At 38.5% G+C, this 19565-nt stretch overlaps 1 protein-coding gene across 1 annotated transcript; it reads left to right on the forward strand.

The window, feature by feature from the left end:
- The first annotated feature begins 525 nt into the window (after positions 1-525).
- Positions 526-19547, forward strand: cdca7b (cell division cycle associated 7b). The gene is made up of 10 exons (XM_039736529.1): positions 526-608; positions 4898-5041; positions 5396-5530; positions 10225-10554; positions 10715-10789; positions 10921-11103; positions 11200-11340; positions 13531-13680; positions 14566-14702; positions 18996-19547. The coding sequence occupies exons 1-10, from the start codon at positions 585-587 to the stop codon at positions 19036-19038; spliced, it is 1362 nt and encodes a 453-aa protein (XP_039592463.1). The 5' UTR covers positions 526-584; the 3' UTR covers positions 19039-19547.
- The last annotated feature ends 18 nt before the right edge of the window (positions 19548-19565 follow it).

Below are 19565 nucleotides of genomic sequence, written 5' to 3' on the forward strand. Positions count from 1 at the left end.
TATGAGCTGCCGGTTGACATTGGCGTCCTGTACTGCAAAGATAACTTCAGCCGTCCACGCCCGTCAATAAAGAAGCGACTTCAGAAAAACATTAGTAACCAAGGTAAAGTCTGAAAAGCTCTTCAAACGATACACGTTTTATTCCAATGCGTCCCTGTTTAGATGCAGTACATGTGCACTGCACTATTAAGGTATTTTCCAAATGTACCTTCACCTTCCTCTCGTAAGTCTCTTCTGACTTCGAGCCACGCTGCTTTGCTCTGCTCTCCCGCGAAACGCTTGTGAATACCCTGGAGTCGACCATAGCATCAGAACGCGGAGGGGGAGTTCGCGCTAACTTTTGGGGCCCAACAATGATCACATTATTATATGTGCGAAAACCCACAATGACAGTAAACGTTTGTTGAGTTTAACATTTTGTGCGTGTGGACTTTTGTGAAAGTTGTTAAGTTTTACATCATTTCCATTGCCACCACCCCCCCCCTATTCTATTATCGGTCCATGTGCTCCGACATAGCGCAGAGACTCATTCATCCTCTTTCTGTTTGAAAACTGGAACGTATTTTCTGTGCTTAGGTCAACTCATGAACATGCCTGTGTACACCAAGGTGAGTGTTGCAGAATGGCTTACTGGATTTGCCGAGGGATTACAATAGTTTGCATTTGTTTCGTACACGTTGGGACGTCCGTGTTTGTATTTGTGGGCTTTGACCGGAAGAATACAAAAAGAAGTCGGCGTGGATGTGGCCGCATGTCTCGGGCACAGCATTGGTCAGGTTCTACGGAAAAACCTTTTAAAGTGCCCAGTGAAGGAGCGCCTCGAGTTGAGGCACGTGAGCAGACAGGGGGCGTCTTTATGCCCACATCATAACAAGACATTGCAACTTTTAGTTAACTGAATTTGCCCATTTTTTAATAATGAATTAAGTTTTGCATTTTTTTTTCCAAATACAGTAAACTGACAATTAATAGAGAAATATAATGTGTTTAAACAGAAACAAAGCTGACGAATTTGTTACGTGGCGAGACTAAACGTCTTTAACGGACACGTGCAGATTATGTCCTGAGGTTCAAGTGCTGGGCTTTTCCCCAATAAAACTTCTTCCTAACAGTGACGATTGAAAGTGGAAGGCCAGACCTTGCGGTCTCTAGGGTAGAAATCTGTCCGCTTCCCGCATCTAAAGGAGGTGTCTCAGTCCATAGTCCTGCTTAGCAAATCCACAAAAATCCATGCATTTAATAAAAGGTCTCTTAACTGGTACGCTTTTATATCAGAGCGGCAGCATTATTTGTCCTAATAGAGAAAGCCACATGGTTATGGGTATTTACAAATAAGGATGAATGAAAACACTTTTAACCGATTTGAGGTTGAAAACCGGTCAAAAAAAATTTAACAACTGTTGGCGCCTACGCCCACCTCCTCCTGCTCTTACCTTAAATCACAGTGAGCTTTATGAAGAAAACAAAGCTTCAACACAGCCTCATTGTCAACTTGCAGGTCGGTTCTATAAATCAAATGTGAACAACACACTGACCTCCGAGGGACCCTGGTAAAACTTGTTCTGAAACGCTTCCTCGCTGGTCCTCTAATAACACCCACAATCTGAAGTTACAAATCCTGCGAGCTCACCCTCACTGCCGGTGGCACCTTTTATAACACAGGCATGAAAGTAGCGGCGAGGTTATAGTAAAGCAGTGACCGAAGAAAGTAGAGAGAAAGCATACTTTAGTGAGATTGTGTAGGATGGGTTTAAAGACTAAGAAAAAAGTGTCAAAGCTTTCTGTGCTTCAGGACATAATATAGTGAACACAATTTTATTTATTTATTTTTTATTTATTTTATTTAGCTTTATTTAACCAGGCAAGACAGATTAAGAACATGTTTCTTATTTACAACTGTGGCCTGTAAAGGGCAAAGCCTTAAGAGGGAAATGGGGGTAAGAAAAAATAAAACATATTAAGAAAGATACATATATACAATATAAACGAAATTACGAAAAGAAATAGGAAAAAGAAAGGAAAAAAAAATAATAAATAAAGAAAGAAATGAAGCAAGAAACAGTGAATAAGTTACATGATACACAATAAGCTGTGTGGTATATTGTATAACATTTTACCTTTTATAAAAAAAAGTGAGGTTTTAAAATGCTGTTGTTAAAACGGAAGGATTTGAGCTCTAACAGTTATTTTTTCCCTTTTATTTCCTTCTGGAGTGGCGACATTGCTTTTTGTGTTGTTTTAGTACCTCCATTTCAAAGTACTGTATATAGAATCCCTCAGTATTTTTAAGCTGATCAATTACTTCTTGGCATTTGCTGTATGGCAGATTCAAGTGCCATGCACGTCAACCAAGAACTGTCGCACTCTCCGTTGCGTAAATGGGTCATATCTAGCTGAATGTAGTTTCAGAATTGTTTTTACTTTTTTCCCCCCATTTTACACTTTGAATAAAAATGACTAAAAGCAACAATTTATTGTTTATATCATCATTATCATCAACAACAGCATTTATTTATATAGCATACTTTCATACAAAGAATAAAACAAACAAGCAGGCAGACTCAAGTTACTTTATCAGCAACACTTCAGGCCTGTCCCAGCACCATGCGATAGAGGGGGTGCATGGCGAGTGGGCAAGAGCAGAAGAAAACAGATTGTAATACCAAATAGGAGAGTGCATGCTGCGCGTCTTTAAACCCCAGTGCCCAATGTTTAAGCACCGACCACATACATACCATAAAACAAGGAATACATTGCAGAGACTTTGAGTCATGGTAACAGACTTTCTGGGTAAGTGAATGAACTTCATTTGTAGTGCATCATATCTGTAATTAGTTTCACTAAATTAAAAAATAGTATGCTCTAAAGATATTTCTTAATCACTTATTTATATAATTAATGACTTGATTTAAAATTCTGAAAAAAAAAAAGATTTACGATAAACTATAAAGTTTGGTTTAAGAGGTTTTCAATATAGATTTGGGACGTATATTGTTATTTCCAAGGGCAAATTTGACTTTCTACAGAAATATAACAAACAGCAACAACATTACTCCCAACAGAACACGTCGGGTCAGGTTGGGGAGCATGTACTAGTAGGGCATGTTGCTGCACCCACCACACAACAAAACAGCTTGGTATCTTGGTTGGCACCCCCCCTAACCGTTTATCTGCCTCCGCCAGGTGTTACGATCCAGCTGCTTGGGTCCTCAACAATGAGGATTCTGTGAGCCGGATAACCTTCGGAGAATCGCGACACATGGCTGTAGTGCTGTGACTGATGCTGCCTCACAATGCAGGTAATGTGCCTCATTCTTGACTCCTTGAGCAACCACTTGTTCAACACAAAGTTAAACCAGTGGTAACCAAGGATTCTCCAAAGAGACACAGTACGGAAGGAGCCCAGTCTTCATTTCAGGTCACTGGACAGCTTCCATGTCTTGCAACTATATAACAAAATAGGAAGCACCAGGAATCTAAAGATTTGGACCTTCATCCTTTTGCAAAGATATCGGGAGCGCCACACACCCCTTTCTAGCAACCTCATGAGCTCCCATGCTCTCCCAGTCCGTTTGCTGACTTCTTAGGAAGAGTTACAAGAATGTCACTGCCAAAGTAAGTAAAACTCTCGACAAGGTCGACACTCTCTCTGCAGACAGACACACTGCTGATGGCTGTGGCCAAGAGGTCATTGGAATCCTGGATGTTTTTTTATCGAGACACTCGGACTCGTCACTCAGTATCTCAGGAGCCCCGAAAAGAGCCTCCATTGACTGAGAGAAGATCTTTGCATCGTTGGCAAAGTCAAGATCAGTGAATCTTTCTTCATGAACAGATGCCCCACAGCCGCTGGACCCCACCACTCTGCCCAGTCCTTGCAAGCACTGAACAGAGTAGGAGCAAGTACACACCCCTGACGAACCCCAGAATCAACTGTGAAAAACACAGAGGTTCTGCTTTCACTGTGCATAGCACACACAGTACTAGTGTATGATAGTGCCTTGATATCCAGCAACTTCCGGGGATCCCACAAAGTCTCATGACATCCCACAGGACAGCTCAATCAACTGAGTCAAACACTTTAAGGCAGCATTGGTATTACAATCTGTTTTCTGCCGATATTTGTTCTCCATGAGAACTCTCAGTACCAGGATGCGGACAATAGTGGACTTCTTCTTTGGCGTAAAACCAGATTGCTGTTAGGTGAGCAAAATGATCATGAATCCTATTGAGGAAAACTCTAGCTAGGACCTTACCCAGCACTGAGAGCAGTGTTATACCCCTGTAGTTGTTGCAATCCAGGCGATCACCCTTTCCTTTCCAGATAGGGACAAGAAGTCCTGTTTTCCAGTCAGTTGGGATGAAGTTGATCTCCCAAATGGAAGCAAAGATTTCTTGCAATGCCAGGATGACAGCTTTACCAACTGTCTGGAGAAGTTCACCCTGTTTACCACAGATCCCTGCATCCTTCCCTACCCCCAGCTGGTTCACCACCTGTGCAATCTCAGTGAGATTGGGTGGTTCACAGCCAATTGGAGGATCAGCCTGAAGAACTGTGGACTACTACTAATAACCAACCATTTTCCAACCCGTTGAATCCGAACACAGGGTCACGGGGGGTCTGCTGGAGTCAATCCCAGCAAACACAGGGCACAAGGCAGGAACCAATCCTGGGCAGGGTGCCAACCCACCACACTACTACTAACAACAACAAATACAAATAAAATCTATCACTATTATTGTGGAGGTCATCTTTTGTTTTTTGCATGTACCATGTCATCTGTGAACATTGCTGAAAAACTATTTCCTTCACATGCAATATTTATTTGCCTGACAGCCTCTTAGGGTAATCAAATGGTAAACTACTTCTCTCCCATTTCCCCCCAAAACAATTTAGCTACCAAAAGAGCTGGTAGAGATTTTTGAAACTCCCAGTGATGAAGAGGAGGAATTCAAAGGCTTTAGGAGCTCTTTGGAAATGGAAACCTCATCATCTGAAGACAGCAGAGACAGCTTCCAGTCAGGCGAGCTGGGAAAGAGGGTAAGTGATGGATCAACATGATGTCCACCTTCAAATGTGGATTGCAGCTTGTAGTAGTAGTAATAGAAGTAGTGATGCGCTTTAAGTGAAGAAAATAGCTTTTTATGGAGTATTTTCCACTTTTTTTAATTCTTCAGCACAGTTTATTCTTTCTGCTATTGCTATATTAATCTTAAATCCATAGTGTCTTTGTTTAATTGTATAAGTACATTGATACAACCTCAGCAGCTATATTTGTTTCTACAGCAAAAAAATATGTTTATCATTTTTAAAACAAGCAACCTTTTTAATGTAATAGATATGTCCATGTTGGTAAAGATGGATATTGTTTTTATTTTATTTTATGCATTTCAGAACATACATTTTCAGTCCAAGTATATCACAGATGAATTAAAGAAAATTTTCACAGAGGACACAGAAACAGAAGATGAGGAGTTTGAAGGATTTGTGGAGCCCAGTTTTGAGTTGAACAAAAGGATGAAGTCTATGGTGAGATGTTTTTCAGTAATTTTAGATGAAAAGATGAAAAAACTGTTTGTCAAGTCTGTCTAGAGTTCTCTGCTACTTTGAACTTAGAATACAGGGGGCTGTATGAGATCGAAAAGGTAATGGAAGAAAAGTGTTGTGGATACACAGTAACACAACAAATTTCTAGGCATTTCAGTGTAAAGCTTTATGGTCTCCAGAGTGTTGAGACAGTCTATCATGTGTGTCACCAATAAATAATTTTAACAACAACATTTATTTATATAGCACGTTTTCATACAAATTATGTAGCTCAAAGTGTTTTTCAAGATGAAGAAAGAAAAAAGAAAAATCTAAACATAAGATTAGGCAATGCTAAGTAACAGAGAATAAAGTAAAGTCCAATGGCGAGGAGGACAGAAAAAAGCAAAACAAACAAAACAAAATCCTCAGGGGTTCTGAGGCCATAAGACCACCCAGCCCCCACTTTTAAGACAGTAATGGAAATGTTGACTTACAGCAAAAAAGAAAACATTGCATTGGCTTCAAATTAAGTAATGTTTCAGTATATTATATAATTCATTTTTATCTATTACTAGTCGTGTAAGCCCGCCCTGCAAAAAGCCTGGGGTCCTAGAAACTATTGAAATCGTCATAAAAAATTGAAATGTGGAGATGTCAGGTGATTGAAAGGAACTACTCTGGCCATCTCTTTTCTAGGAGGATTCATTTTGCAGACGTGTTTGCCTCACTTGTGTATTAGAGGTGGGAGGAAAAGTAAAAGGGATATCGTTTTGCCAGTGTTAGCGGCTAAGTGACTTTGTCTTTCTTCTGAGGTTTTGTTTTGCTGACGTGTTGGCCTCACTTGTGTTATTAGTGGCTAAGAGAGTTTTCAGTTTCCTCAGAGCCTTTACCCCGACTCCACCTCTCACCTTCGGTCAAGACAGACACACACACTTCCACGCGTTGACGTTTATATCTAAGAGGTTTATGATAAAATTATGTCAAACGGGATAGAGACATTTCACATTTTGGAAAGGTGCCTATTATAGTGTAACATAAATATGAAGTCCGAAAAGGGCACACCCAGATTAATTAGAAAATAATCCAACAATGTAACTCCATGTTGTGCTCTATGATGGGCTGGCCCCCCACCCAGCATTTGCCTCCAATGAGTACTTGTATGTGTTTGCTTCACATTAGATTTCACTTAATTTGTATAGCAACTGGGAGCCCAATCGAATCAGGCTACAAATTCTACGTTTGTGAAATCCATACTTTCTCTGCAAAGAAGTATTTGTTTTAAGTCCTTGAAATTATTTTATTATTCATGGCACTGATTTGTGCTTAAAATAGACCTTTTTGCCCGATGTAATGAAGAGCTTCCTGTTTAAATGGGGCTGCGAGACGTAAACTCAGCTCTTCAGTGCACCTCATTTGATTTTTTCCGGCAAACAAATTTTCAAAACAAACCATATTTTTTGATCTGAGAATGGCTAAAATTTAAACAGTGACCGTTGTTAATACCCAGCCGTCATTACTCAGTTTGCCAATAGATGTCAGAAGGACAGATGCCAAAACCAAACTGCCCAAAGATAGATTTCGACGTACCAAGCAAATGGCGATACGTTCTAAATTACTTATGGTTCCAGAGCTGTCGAAGGGTTTAAGTCAGTTGACGACGTTAGTCCTGGAAAGTACGCCCCTCCAAACCAACGTTCCAAAAACCAACCAAACTTACTGTTATCTGCTCGAACCAACACCGACATACTATACTTGGCCGTCCAGCGGCGTCCCTGAAGCATTCGAACCTTCTTAGCCAATCATGCAATACTGCGTCTGCGTTTGCCACGTTATGTTCTAGCTACAGAGGCAGAGTCCCATTGCATGGTTTTAACTTGTATTGAGTCGAGGTATTGACGTGAACACCATACATACGGATAGTATCAAATTATATATAATTTGTATAATTAACATAAATGGGAAAGACAACAAAATATCTGCATAAACACGGAGAGCCCAACAGGCATTTAAACAGTAACTCTTCAGTTTAAAAAAAAAAAACTACTCACACCTATAAAAGTGTATAAAGAATTATTCTTTTTTTCCATTGTTATCTGAGATGGGAAATATCCAGGCCTGGTTTATTATTATGAAATTATCATTTCAATTCACAATAAACTATTGAGCAAAAACTGTAGTAGTTGGTTGGGAGAAAATTAGTTTAAACGTAGTCAACAAATAATTAATGGACAGATATTGACGGGCTTCATTTATGTTAATCATTTGTAACTGCTTTTTTCTCCTGTCTGTTCAAACAAATCCAACACTTTATGTGTACTCATTATATAATTAGTAGTTTGCAAAGTTGTATTTGTATCTACCTGTGAATTTGTCACAGTGACTTCTCTAGCACCTTCAACACCATCCAACCTTGGCTCCATAGTGACAAGCTGACAGAGATGGGAGTAGATTCACACCTGGTGGTATGGATCGTGGACCATCTTACAGACAGACCCCAGTATGTGCGTCTCAGGAACTGCAGGTCTGACATTGTGGTCAGCAACACAGGAGCACCGCAGGGGACTGTGCTTTCTCTGGTCCTGTTCAGCCTATATACATCGGACTTCCAGTACAACTCGGAGTCTTGCTATGTGCAAAGGTTCGCTGACGACACTGCTATCGTGGGCTGCATCAGGAGTGGGCAGGAGGAGGAGCATAGGAACCTAATCAAGGACTTTGTTAAATGGTGCGACTCAAACCACCTACACCTGAACACCAGCAAAACCAAGGAACTGGTGGTGGATTTTAGGAGACCCAGGTCCTTCCCGGACTCTGTGATCATCAGAGGTGACACTGTGCAGAGGGTACAGACCTACAAATGCCACCCATTGTTAAACATTAACACTACACAAGATTATAGACTGTTATACCTGCCTCGCACTTTCCACCTTGCATTTTTTAACTTGCACTGTGCTTTTGTTACTCTTTAATTAATATTGTTTTTATCAGTATGCTGCTGCTGGAGTATGTGGATTTCTCCTTGAGGATTAATAAAGTATCTATCTATCTGTCTATCTATCTATCTATAGGCAGTTTGTTAAGTTGTAGGATCTTGATAAACTTATTTATTTATTTGTTCCAAGCAGAATTGACTGTGTAATCCTTTTAGCTGCAGGATTAGTAGCAGTGTCACAAATGGTCAGGATTATTAAATTATTCACTTACTACTCAGTTAATTCAGAACACTGACAGTTTTATGCAACTCCTCATTTAATGTCAGTAATGATCAGCATTGCTAGTACTGGAAAAGTGATCTGCATTACCATCCTTGGGGAAGCCTCATTGGCGTCTGTATTTTAATTAAGGTTGAAGACTTGTTATTTTAGCACTATTCTCATATTTGTTTTCAAATTTATTTCAAATAATTGTTTTGATTGGCCATTACAAAGTCTTTCCAATTTCTCCCATTTTTCAGTGTCCTTTGGTGGCTGTTGGCGTGCCTTGGAGGAAATGTGTTATCACAAAGAATGGGCTTTTTATCTGACCTTTTGTATTTAATGGAAATGTTGGTTGTTTGCTTGTGGAATGATTAAAATGCAACTGACTAAGACAGAAATAAAAACACTGCAGTATATGTGTATATTTCCTCATACAGTGTACAGTGATTACAGTGTTAATCTGGGTCAGGATTGTGGCGGGCTGGAGCCTAGTCCAACAACATCAGGCACAAGGCCAAAAATAAAAGACCTGGACAGGGTCCCTGCTCATCATTTTTATTTATTTAATTTCAGTCTTCGTTTGTATTTATGTTGCCTGTATTTTAGCCATAATGTATTTGTAATTACTGTATGGCGTGTGTAAGATTGTTTGTAGAAATTGGCTTAATAAGAATATATCAGAATAAACAGAATTTCTCTCATTTGAACACCGTTTAAAACCAGCATAGGTTCAGAAATTTAATTTATTCAAAATGCAATCATTTGTTGCTGGTATCAAGTTATTAAAAAGATTTGATTTTGATTTGGTATGATTTATTAATCCTTGAGGGAAAGTGTCTTTTCACATGACCTTTGACCCTTGTACAGCACCCCTGGATCAATTTCAGGTTAAGGACCTTGCTCATGGGCCCAACAGAGTAGGATCCCTTCTGGCAGTAATGGGATTCGAAGTGGCAGCCTTACAGATACCAGCGCAGATCCTTCACCACAGAGCCACCACATTGTTGGGGACTTAAACCAGAGTTGTTCAAGTACAGTGTAAAACCATCTTTAGTTAGCACATACAGTGAAGAGAAATGAATAGTGAAAATATTTTGGCCAATATTATTATATTTATGATTATGGCAATGTTTACAGGATGACATTAAATGTTGGTATTGATCTTTGGCTTTTATTAAATGTTTATTTTCTTCATTATGACTTTGATAATGCATGCATTTTCTTTTATATAATATTCACTATTATTTATAGAGAGAAGAAAAATAAAACTATCTCCCCTTCAATTCTAAATTTTGTTCCTTTCACATAAAGTATGTTCTTGCCTCAGTTTCCTAAAATATATTTTAATTGACTAACTGTTAAAAGATCATTTGTGCTGTTACTGTATGTAGACTGTAGAGAGATTGTGAAAGAAAATTTATTTTAACAGTGTGGAAGGCTGAGTAAACACCTTCTGTTTATTTTTGCTGAATTGAAAATATATTTGTTCTTTTCTAGTCCATGCATCCAAATAAAGGTGGTGAGGAAGATGGTTTCTCTTCAGATGAAGACCAAATTGCCACCCGCAAAAAACGAAGTTCTGGTCTTTGTGTGGCTTTTCGTTTTCCACTCAAGAAGTCTTTAGGGAAGCAGACAAGCTTGGTAAAGCATGAACTATCAGACTCTGAATCTGAAAAGGAGCGAAATGGACTTCAGAGAAGTCGAACAAAGCTGGGAAGATGTGGGCCTAGCTCTGATTCAGAGTGTGAGGAGGGATCAAGCGTTGTTGCTGGCCAGTCAAAGGCTTTAGAAAAACGAGCCAAGAATATTAAAGAAAACAAAGAAATGGTAAAGCACTAAATAGATGTAGTATCTCTTGAGCAATGGAAACCTGATTAAAACTAAATTTGTGGGTGCATATTTGTAAGATAATAGTTAATGGCAATGTGTGAGACTGTATTAACTATATTTTAAAGGTTTCTATTTCTTTTATTAATTTTTTTCATAGCTTGCTAAACTATTGGCTGAATTGAATTCAGTGCCAGGTTTTTTCCCTCTGAAGTCAAACAGTGTAACTACCCCTGTAAGTACCATATATTGCAATATTTATAACTGACAAGGACCGACTCATGGGCATAACTAGACAATTACAGTGTAATAGTAGAATGCCCAATTTAATATTACACTATTTACAGAATGTATTTTATCTTACAGAAACAGAAAAAATCCCCCAAAAAAACATCTGTGGAAGGACAGAGTGGTCGTCGCAACCCCTCGCGTAGTGCTCGGCCTCCTGAGCGGTTTGGTGTCGAGTGCTTTTCAGTGTCTCCCACTAAGCTGATGGAGCGGCTTAATTCTATTGGCAAAAGGGCTACTTTACAGAAAAAGCTGCTGGAGGTGTGTGTTTGATTCATTAATGTCCTCATTGGTACTAAAGTCTTAAAAGTAGAGTATCAGTTACATTGTTGGTGTAAACATATGTTCATGTTTTAGATGAGCGATTTGGAGAACAGTAGGAGTCCCAGAAGGAGGTCATCCAAGCATGGTGTTTCACGTTCTGTGACAGACATCACCGAAGAAGAATTAGAAAATGTTGCAATTACCAGTAAAGATAAGCTGTATGACAAAATTAATGTGAGTTTTATTAAGGGGGCACTGCATCTGCTAAAAGATGGGAAGCTTATTTCAATTCACAGGTTGTGAAGAATTCATTGTCTTTTAAAAATCCTTGTAAAACAATTTCTTGAGGTAGGATTGTTGCCCTTTCTATAGTGGTTGTCAAACTGGTGAACATCCTAAAATGCTTGCCTTTATAACACCTCCCAGTTGGGTATAACTTAAAGGGACAGTACCTTGTAGCCTTTCTTGCTTGGGGATCATTTTCTGTGACTTCTGTTTGCATTTCATGGAGATGTCCTGAATCACATCATTCCAGTTTCTTTGTGAGGCAAGAGAAGAGCAGGCTGTGCGGCATTTCTTAGACCACACGTTAGTCGTTCATCTAGTAATCCAGCAAGGGCAGGCAGTATTGTTACAGTAACTTGTAGGGGGTCAGCAGAAGCATTATCATTTGTCTATAAATTCCCTGACCAATGTACATTTAAAATTAATTTTATACTATTAATTCATTAATCAAATGCTTGTAAAATCAACTTGTTGAATATAATATTCATATATTTTGTGATGCATTATATAGACCCACAGTTTGTACAGGTATTTTTGATATTACATTTGGTTTGCTTATTAGTACATGTTTACCTATATGACATGGTACTGTAAATTATGCAGAATTTTAATTGCAACAACTTAAGATTGCTGGTTTTCTTATCTCTAAAATTCTCCATTCCCCTCATGGAAAAACATAACTCATCTCTATTAGGTCTTAGATGTTTAGGATGCGATTCTGCTCTCTTTTTACTGTGCAAGTAGGGGCTAGAAAATTAAGTTGAGGGTATCAGTTGGCCTTGTCCTGGGCAAGACATAGTAGCATCATTATCTCGGCATCACTCCGCCATACTGCAAAACCTTCAGGAAATGGATCACAATGTTGAGCATTTTGTGTTTTGTAAGCAGTTTAATTTTTTTTTCATTATTATTTTATGTAGAGACTTATTCTGTGCTCTTTTGTACTGTAACAGGGGGCACCACTAAGCACAGAACCAACCGCCTAAATCAGTTTGTTTGTAGCCCATTTTTTAAAAATAGTTTTATTGAAAAATAATAGTCTTCTCTAAAATGAAACAGGATAGCCATTTTCTGTTTCACTGTTCCCATTGCGGGTGTTTGCCAAGACTCATTTTTATCTTTCTATATGCTGAGGACTGACTGTATTTTTGAGCATTGATGAGTTGTCACAAGACTGGTATAACCTTGAAATATACAAGTCTAGTCCAAATAATTATTCAGATTTAGAGCACCTACATGAACAGGCTGTATTCATTACTCTGAGGATGGTCGTATTAAACTTGAAGACTTGCTGTATATTTCAGCTTGGGCCGATTTGTTATGCTGAGCTTTTCTGAAATGGGCTACATTATTAAAAAACAATCTTCACTTGAACACTATAACAAGTGCAACACAACAACATGACAAACTAGGAGTGAGGAGCCTGAAACTTCATTCTAGAAATCCGTATGTTGTCATTGTACATCTGGCACACTGATAAACTGGACTTAATGTGTGATCAGTATTGCAGTTGGCATTAACTTTGTGTGGAGTAAAGGGGCATTACAGGCTGCAAGTGCCTAACCACTGCTGTTCAAAAGGTACTGTGTGTGAGTGATGCTAAGCACATTATCAGTGGAATGATTTGTAATTCAAGTTAATATCTAACATTAACCTGTTCCCCGCAATGTTTAGTAATCTTGAAGTTCAAAGAGAAATTTGTGTATAAAGATTTAAATTTGCCTTTTTTACTTTTGCACATACCAAGTTATTTTTATGTGTGCAAGTGGTGCCTGCAATGGACTAACTCCCAATCCATTGTTGATTCAGTCACAGGATTTACGAATGGTATGTTGTTTAATGATAAATACAGACTTACTAAATGTGATTTCAGGATATTTCACTTCAATAATAAATGCTTGTAAGAACAGTCTTCTAAATTTAAAAAGTTAATTTTAAGATGCAGGTACTTTTAATGTTTGTCCAATAACACACCTACCAATTTTTGGAGTATATTGTTTCAAAGAGTTTCTTAAATCATCTAAAAATTGTGCAGTTTTAAACTTCACTTATTATCAATGTCTTTGATTAGAGTTTTTAAATGATGTGGGCGAGGGTCTTAGAAGCTTAACTCTTCCAATTTTTTTTTTTTTTTTACAGGGAAGCACTTGCCATCAATGCAGACAGAAGACCATAGATACCAAAACAGTGTGTCGCAACCCTGACTGCTGGGGAGTTAGAGGACAGTTCTGTGGCCCATGTCTTCGCAATCGTTACGGTGAAGATGTACGAGCTGCGCTGCTAGATGCAGTGAGTATTGTCATTGCCTCACCTTTACGACTGACTCTAGTTATTGGTTGAATCTTTTTCTCAAATTTGAATCCAGTGTTTTATTTGTCATTGTAAACAGAAATGTGGGGTTTGATGTGTTTAGAATGAGGTATAGTCCATTAAGTAATTGGTGTGAATGAAAATGTCGGCTAGTGCTGTGACAGTCTTTTAATGTTTTAAAATTATTATATCAGTTGGCTAGAAACCAACAGATAATTATGGTAGATGAGAATAGGGAAAAACAAACTTAATTGTCAGAATCCACCTATTGGAGCCTAGTAAACAGAAACAAAAGCCTTTCACTGCCATCAGGAAATCAAAGTAATACAATAAAAAAAAAAACGAAGTGCTTGAGTAAGTCGTTTTTAAGGATACCTTCAGTTTGTAGGTACGATTAATGAAAACATTGAATAAATATAATACTGTGGAAAAAACTAACTGTGTCAAAATGCTTTCTTGTGGGGGGAAAAAACTCTTTAACTGCAGACGATATGCTTATGTAATTATATAAATTAAAAATGATGTCAGTCTGAGATGGTATGAAATGGAAGACAACTTTAACACCCTCTGGAAGGTGCCCATCAACTCTGAGACGTGCACTGCAACTGTTAGCCTTGATCTGCTGTTAGTGTGCAGCCAAAGGTTACATTGGACTAAGTGTAAATGAAATGACGTATTTACAGAAACAAGACAGACATGGGATTATGAAAAAACAAAAATAACGGTATTGATTGCATATGGCAGAGAAACTGTCCTATCTTGATAGCTGAGGCAGCCTATCCCTTGCCTTTTTAAGTTGCTACATTTGACATGATTAAAATCCAAAATGGACTGAGAACACCTCTTGTCCCTTCTTTTTTCCAGCTCTGGGTTTGCCCCCCGTGTAGGGGCATATGCAACTGTAGTTTCTGTCGTAAGCGAGATGGTAGGTGCGCTACGGGGATCCTCATTCATATGGCCAAGTTCTATGGTTACAACAATGTGAAGGAGTATCTGGAAAGGTAAACCCATTTTTATATATTTGGTCTCAGGTAAACTCCTTAAGGACAGCTTTAAACTAAATATAAAATTAAGTGTTTATTTTGTTTACTAACAACTCCAATGTATGTTTCAGACAAGTATTTGATTTAAGTTGAATTACTAAACTTTTTAATATTGCTTGATTGCACTGTAGCAATTTTTCTGGCTGGTATTTAGATAACAAACTTGACTTTATTTTTCCTTTACTGCTTTATAATATCTTTGTTGTTGTACATCTTTTTTTAAGTACAAACTAAGCATTGCTTGTAAAACAAGGGAAGGTTGAAACATCTGTCATATTTTGTCCTCTGTTACTGTATAACCATGAATTACAGTTGTAGATTATCTCAGATCTCTTTTTGCAGCCTTTTCAGAAATAGCAATGTATCGCCATTCTTGGCATGCTAGTTTATTATTTAAAAAAATGAAAAGGTGGACACGTGATCACTGAAATAGCAACAGCTATCCTGGGCCATCTCGGGCAGCAGGCAAATTATAAAATGTGCTAGCGTGGGGGACGCTAATTACATTTGAGCAAAGTTGCTAGTTTGGAGAAATGTTGGCTGTCTAAATAATGGAGTGATCTTCAGAAGTCATTGTTGCAGAGATGACAGAATAAAGTATGGAGGCTAAGTGATTGAATAGTCGCCACAAGCAAATAGATAGGATCAGGGAAATGTGTACAATTACACATGGCACCCTGCTACAGTATATATTGTGGTGATTATTCTCCACAAGGTTGCCTGGCCCTCTAATGTATATTTGGTTTCAGGTCTGCAGGGATATAGAGGTCACCCCCGGGTGTAATTTACAGATTGGTCTTTAAGGCTCTTTGTAGTTGAAGTGCCACTGAGCCTGGCGTTGGGAGTGTAGTCATGTTGATGGCCTTTACTGGCTGGTGAAACTGTAGGCAGTGGTGTGAAGGAAAGGTCCAGGAGGTAAGGAAGGAGAACAGGCAAGTGAAACAGCTGCAGCGAGTCACATGACACAATTCATTCTTATTTGTGCTGCAACATTTTTTAAGCTTCTGCTTATATATGTTATTATGACTCTTTCTGTATTTATCTACCCCATATATTTAAATTTCTTCATAAATAAGACATTTTTCCTGTATATGGGTTTGTTAGCGGTCATTCTGATTTCTAAGGACAGTTCCTGAGTGTCCCCTACTGGACACAGTGACAAACAGTCATTTTCTGAGCTGATGACACTTGGAAGGGGAGGCAATGCTGGCAGCAAAATGTTTTAAAATTACTGAAGGGAGGAAAGAAACGTAGCAGGAAACTCTCCATTAGAGGTTAGCATGTGACTTAAAAAGTATCAATTCCACGTGGCCCAGTTTCTGCAGAGCTTCCAGGGGCATTTCCATGTTTCTTGAAAGGATATGAAATAAAAAGGAAGTCTGCAGACATAAAATTTTTTTTTTAAATCTGTCATGTAGTTGTGATCACAGTACACAGGATTTACAGTTCTTTCTACTGGACTATTGTAGGATTTTAATAAAACTTATGAGCTGATCATTTTTTATTGTAAAACAAATCTTGAGCCAAGGATAATCACTAATCTTTTTCCATTTCTCCTTAATAGAAAATAAATTAGTAGTTTATTTCAGCTTGGAACTTTAAAAGAGATAAATGATGCTTGGTACTTTCCCACATACACGGTACATTCTCTTTTGAGCAGCCAGGATTTTAAAGTGAAATGCTCGACCTTTTACTGCCTGAGACATTGCACCCGATATTCTAGAAATTCATACTGGAATTGGAAAATGTTGTATACAGTATTTTATCAGTACTAATTATGAGTTTTGCTGTATAAATCTGTGAAATTAATATTTATAATAATTATCCAATATCTTTCAACCCTAACAAAAATATTATGCTTTTGGCCAACTGTTTTTATTGTGTCATATGATGACCAACACGTAACACCCAGCACAAGTAGCTGTTCCTGGTACTTACTCAGATTTACGGCCTTCAGTATGCACTGGTGCTTTGTTGTGTCCACTTGGACATTTCAAATTCTTACTGTTAAAACTACTGATTTAAAGAGAAAATTATAAGGGCAGCAGTTACTCCACATGCTTAGCATTTTGTTGTAGAAATGGTATTCACCTTAAAATGAATTTTTCACAGTACTGTTTAAGCTTCTAAACCCGTACTGTAATTCTTGACATGTTTATTTCCCAAGCGACACCACTACTGCTACAGTTGTGCTCTGTGTGGTTATATCATCACTATGCCGAGTTAAGCAGGCAGAGACAAGGGAGAGGCTGATGGATGAATCCCCCCCCCATAAAATAATTCCTATTTCCTAACTGAATTTCTTGCGTACGTTTCTCAGACCAATACACGGACTAAAGGTCCACCAGATTGTTGTAGCTGTTTCAGACAGCTGACTTTTTGTTTATGGGAAATTAGCCGATTTAAGTACAACTTTAGGCACATGCCTCACTCTCAGAGTGTCATTTGAATGATTCAAAAATTTGTAGATAGTCGCATTTATGTAGCGCTTTTCTAGACACTCCAAGGACTTTACATGGTCAGTGGGGCACAACTTCAACTATCAACAATGTGTAGCATACATACACATATACACCGGGATGATACAGAGGCAGCCATTTTTTGCACCAGTACACTCACCACACATTAGCTATTAAGTGATGGAGGGGTGAGAGAGATAATTGGCTAATTAGATACAGAATGGACAAGATCATAGTGGGCAAGTTAGCTAGGATGCCCCGGGATCTTTTATGGCCACAGACTCAGAACCTCTGGTTTATATCTCATCTGAAGAACACCACCATACACAGAGATCCACACACAGACCACAGGGGCCACAAAATACTGTACATTGGTTAAGTCAGTCAGTCATCATCCAACCCGCTATATCCTAACACAGGGTCACAGGGGTCTGCTGTAGCCAATGTCAGACAGCACAGGGCACAAGGCAGGAAACTAACCCCGGGCAGGGCACACACACCCACACACCAAGCACACACTAGGGACAATTTAGGATCACCAATGCACCTAACCTGCATGTCTTTGGACTGTGGGAGGAAACCCACACAGATACAGGGAGAACATGCAAACTCCACGTAGAGAGGACCCGGGAAGCGAACCCAAGTCTCCTTACTGTCAGACAGCAGTGCTATCGCTATGCCACCCCGTTTAAATAAAGTGTAATTTTAGAATGGAATATTCCTTTAAGTGTAAAGCGAAGTGAATTCTATATACTGTCATTTGTCATTGCGATGTTTGGCTAAAGAAATTTTTAAATGGATGGGAACCTGGGTAGTTTATGACTGCTTGAGCCAGGTCATATAGCCCAGTTCGTCACTGTGGCTGTGAGGTTCAGCTTCTGTTATGCTGCATGAAAATGGCTGTGTAAAAAAAAAAAAAAAAATGAGATGTGAGCGTCAGTAGGTTTTGCGCCCCAGGAACCAAGTTACCCAAACTATTCTATAACATTTCAGTAATTACCGCATTGATGCTGATCTTTCTGATCATAAGATAGGTCATTACAATAGCAATTGATGAGAAGAATTCATAATGAATTGTAGCATTATGGTATGTGAGGGTCCTCCAGAGTGCTTCTTTCTCTTGTACAATTTGGCTCAAAAACTAATCAGCACATTGTCATCACAAAACAGGCTTAAGTTTCAAGATTGGTATTTTTCTGTCCAACTGTTTTATTTAGCTGTAGACTGTCCTCAAGAAACTGTGACACACACACACACACACACACACGCATCATTGAGATATCAATGTTTTCGGGTATCAGGGGACCCCAAAACGTAGAGTGATCTGTCAATCTGCAGACCGAAATTTTTGACAAATCTAAAGGTTTTACTACACCACCCCCAATAATAGATGATAGGCTATGGTGGGGGGAGCACAAAGCACCATGTGACCCTGAACTCGACTAGGCAACCTCTTCAGGAAAGGGAAGGTTTCATTTGAGGAGTTTATTAGCCATTTAAATACATTTGATTTGTAAAATGAAACACGGCAGCTTGTCAGTCTGTGCCTGTTTCCCTCTTTAATTGTTGAGACACAAATGTGTGCTTCATCTCTTAGACTCTCTTTAAAAACTTTCGAAATCACCAGTTTAAATGCTCTACCACTATGATAAATCCTCAAAACATTTTAGAGCATGGCAGGCATCTGAAGAACCTTTACAAGAAATGACGCAATTAAATGCATTTTTTTTAGTAGTCATCAAACTGTGACCTTCTGGTTTTGTAATATTCAACAACGAAATTGTCATTTCAGCCTTCAGAAGCAGCTCTCCAGTGGACACGAGCTTTCCGAATGAGGACACCTTCAATGCAATTATTCCAGGAGCTGGACTGAAACAAATCGGAAAAGTTAGCGGTTTGCAAGCTTCACAGTTTGAAACCTTTTCTTTAAAATATGTGTTTTATAAAAATTTCTGCACTGTAAGCCTGTAAACAGTTTTGCTGCTTTAGTAAGAATTAGGATAAATAGTCCTTTTATAATTTCTAAATCTTACAAAAAATGTTAAATTGCCTTTACTTTCAACTTCAGCACAACCCTAACATATGTCTCTGTTAATCATATCATGATTGTTAAAAGTAAGTCTGTTTTATAACACTGTAAAAACTTTTAAAATGTGTATATGCACCGTGTTTGTTAGTTGTATATGCCAAGGATCTGGAGGTTTGATTTTCCTTTCTCCCAGTTTATGCCCACTTATGGTGCTTTGATCAGTCTGATATTCTTTTATTTGGCAAGCCTGTGTAATCAAGCCATGTTTTCGAAAACGTTTTATAAACATTTTAAAATAAAAGATTTTATTTTTCATTTTTATTGTATAAGTAT

The sequence above is a fragment of the Polypterus senegalus genome, chromosome 15, assembly GCF_016835505.1.
Source record: "Polypterus senegalus isolate Bchr_013 chromosome 15, ASM1683550v1, whole genome shotgun sequence".
NCBI lineage: Eukaryota > Metazoa > Chordata > Cladistia > Polypteriformes > Polypteridae > Polypterus > Polypterus senegalus.